This window comes from Solanum dulcamara, chromosome 1 (genome assembly GCF_947179165.1).
Source record: "Solanum dulcamara chromosome 1, daSolDulc1.2, whole genome shotgun sequence".
NCBI lineage: Eukaryota > Viridiplantae > Streptophyta > Magnoliopsida > Solanales > Solanaceae > Solanum > Solanum dulcamara.
This window is the reverse complement of record NC_077237.1, coordinates 9,241,898-9,245,472: the sequence shown is the minus strand read 5'-3', so window position 1 is coordinate 9,245,472 and position 3,575 is coordinate 9,241,898. Positions and strand designations below refer to the sequence as shown.

General features: G+C 33.5%; 1 protein-coding gene across 1 annotated transcript; it reads left to right on the top strand.

Moving 5' to 3' along the window:
• The first annotated feature begins 498 nt into the window (after window positions 1-498).
• On the top strand, window positions 499-1,038 carry LOC129891291 (uncharacterized). The gene has a single exon (XM_055966597.1). The coding sequence runs from the start codon at window positions 499-501 to the stop codon at window positions 1,036-1,038; it is 540 nt and encodes a 179-aa protein (XP_055822572.1).
• The last annotated feature ends 2,537 nt before the right edge of the window (window positions 1,039-3,575 follow it).

The following is a 3,575-nucleotide window of genomic DNA, read 5'->3' as shown; positions in this document are numbered from 1 at the left end:
ATGTGTTCCTTTGACTAGAATAATTATGTTTCCAAAATTTAAGTTTGACTATTATTTCTTTATATAACTATTAAGTGATAAGGGTAATATTGAAAAAGAAACTTAATTTGCTAAAATGAACATTAAAAAATAATAACTTATTTTTAATAAGACCCAAGTAAAATAGAATAGAAGGGATATGCCTAAGATAAAAGTATGTTTTGAAAGAAAACTCAAAATAATTTTGTTAGTAAGTATTATGCTCTCACTAAATTTGTTTCACTTCACATAGGGTAAATGGGGTGACAAGAAAATGTACATATGAGGAAATAACTTAATTAGTTAGGAGAAAATATATCAACTTAACATTTTTTCTATATGTGTCATAGATGCTTGAAGTTGATAATAAGGTAACAAAATTTATGTGTATTCCTATTTTGCTTCAATGTCATCCCTGTATATATTCACTCGTATGCATTCACTTCAAACATCAGAGCAATAATTATTGAAGAAATTAAAATGGCCTCTCTTTTTACTTCATACTTTCTTCCTCTAGTATTTGTTGCAAACATTTTCAACTTTCAAACTTCTTTGTGTGACCTCAATGCAGACGAGGCATTAATAACAAGTATATGTAGACAAGTACAAAATCCTCCATTTTGCTTAACCACTTTCAGACAAATTTTACATACTCATCCATATGTTCCTGAAGAAGTAACGCGAGCTGCTATCGCGCAATCATTACAAAATGCTAACGACAACCATGCTTTCATAGAGAAAGCTAAAGCAAACGCAAAAGACAAAGAGACCCAAGACCTGTACGGTATTTGTGATAGCGGTTATGGATTGTTGATAACCGTGCTCCAAGATGCTGCCCAAGCATTAGCTAACAAAGATTTTAATGGCTTGGAAAATGACCTTTCAAAGTGTCCCAAATTTGTGACTGATTGTCAAAATGCACTCGGTAGCAAGACAACGCCTGAAATATTAGATAGAAGTAGGAAACAATTCGATCTTGTATTAATGTCAAAAATTGCTGAAGGCCTCATTAAGAAATAGGTGGTTCATATAATTGTTATAAATTAATTTGTCTTTCTAGAAAGTTAGTAGCTAATAAAGAGGAGATTGATATTCAATAAATCATTCTTATGTCTAAGCTTATCCTTTTCATTTGAGCCTTGAGATATTTTTTTCAGCCTATCTACTTGTTAGGATTTTTTTCTCAACTACTCATTTATTATTTGTTTTTTTTATTATTTAATTTGTAAGGTTTAAGTTAATAATTAGCATTCGAACCGCAGATCCTAACAATCCAAATGGACGTTCTACTTGGCTGATAATACATACGACCAATCAGCTTTTTAAAAAATAATATTTTCTTTGTTTTTATTTGATTAAGCTGAATTTGATTTTAGGATTTCGGGTATCTTGGTATTAAATTAAAAACTATATATCTGAGCACGATTTGAAGTCATATAGCTCCAAAGTTTGGTTGTGAACAATAATAGTTGTATATCTGAATAATATTCTTTCAATCTTTTCTAGTTTGATTGTTATTTTTGTTGCTATTGTTGCTATGTGTTTGACATTAATATTGTAGCCATTATTTATTTATTTTTGTAACTTTCTCATTGATATAATAAAGCTTTGGCCCTAATTTTCTACTCTTCAAATTGAAGACGTTTTTCATATTAAATCTTGATGTATTTTACAATTGTTAAAATTTTGAACTATTATAACTTCTATTTTATAGATCCGTGCTAGTATTTATTATCTTCTCTTGACTCAAAATTTGGATATTTTATCCAACGGGGCATTTGTTTCTCTATGTCACGACTCAAATTCGGGCCATGATGGCGCCTACTATAACCCTCTAGTAGGCAAGCCAAAACCCCAATCAAGCTGAAGTCAAACCTCAACTTAAATAAATAATTAAGACATAAGAAGGCGGAAGAAAGAAGAATATAACAAAAGAAAGGTCGGGCCAAGGTATAGATATGTAAATACGATACAAAATATACAAAAAGGCCCGAAAGTGACCAAAAAGACAAACTGACGCTAGAACAACCCCGAACCTGATATCACATATACAGGAGCTACTAAGTACAAAAGATGACAATATGTATATACAATACAGAACTGACTACCCCAAAATACAAAATAGTAGCCGGTACAAAAGAAGGAAGGTAGCAAGTCTCTGAATGCTGGGAGCTCACCACAATCCGTATCTGGCATTGCTACGGATGATCAGGCGAGCGCTTGGGGTGCCTCGAACTGGGAGCTGCATCAAAAAGATGCAGAAGTGATGTCTGAGTACCAAAACACGGGCTTCTTAGTAGGCATCATAGGTTGACCGAGCTTAAAAAAACAAATATATAATAAGCAGCACGATGATACTAATAATAATAGGAGAGAAGTATAAAACTACGATTATGGGGAAACAGGGTACAAGAAGAACATACAATAGTCAAGTAAATCCAAACAGTCAGGAAATCACATGAATAACATCAACTCACAAATTTCGAAAGAATGCATATATGTAAACTAGAAGATATGGATCAATATTTCCCAAAAATATCATGGAGAGACGGTAACAACCCTCGAGCTCATCAATATCAAAGTAATAACCCAAAATGTGTATCAACGGGCTGCCCAAAATTCACTCCTCGAGCCTATCAACGGTGAATATAAAAGTGTAGTCCAAAGTAAATAAAAAGGCCACTCGAAATCATGCCTCGAGCTCATCAACAATGAAATGCCATAAATAAGATATAATCAGTATTTCCTTCGATTCTTCATACCTATTCATCAACCAAAAGTCGTAATCTTAACGTTTATTCTTTCTTTAAAGATATTTTTAAACATCGGCGAGGTAAATCAAGACAAATAGTATGTCAAAATCATATATCACTCAAGCCGAAATAAAATTCTACCAAAGGCATTAAATCACTAACTTGAGACTTTGGTGTATCATAAGCACGGTGTCGGGCCTAACATTTTAATGCCAAAAGCAAATAAGACATAAGCATAAGCCAAATTCACAACAAGCGGGCAACCAAAACCAACCAAGTCAAACAAGCGGCATCTTAAGTTCAAATCACCTAGAAGTAAGTTCTAAGGATTCTAAGTGTTGCAAACTAGTCAAGATAGAACCTAGACTAAGGCTCCACCGTCTAAAACCCAAACTAGTTACTAACGATGATTATTGACTCCAAAATGCTTAATAGGATATCAACACCTAAATCACCAACCTAATCACACGTTACTACTCAAAATAAACCAATTCTAATCAAGTCAAGTCTAAAGAGAGGAAGTCATAACCTACCTCAAGGTCGAAATCGCATACAAACCGCTAAACCAGAGCTTTTCCCTTCTGCATGGCCTCTGAACACTGCCATAGCTATAAAAAATAGAATTGCAATGTCTTTACGATCGGTTTGACACTAAAATCATAACTTTTTAAGATGGACTAAATTTTGGAGTAAAAACTGGGAATGTGGGGCCCGCATTGAAATTGTAACACCCCCTAAAACGTTGTATGTGGTATTCCAATTCTCAGTAAAAATGATACTGCTTCTATATTTTGGGCATAACTC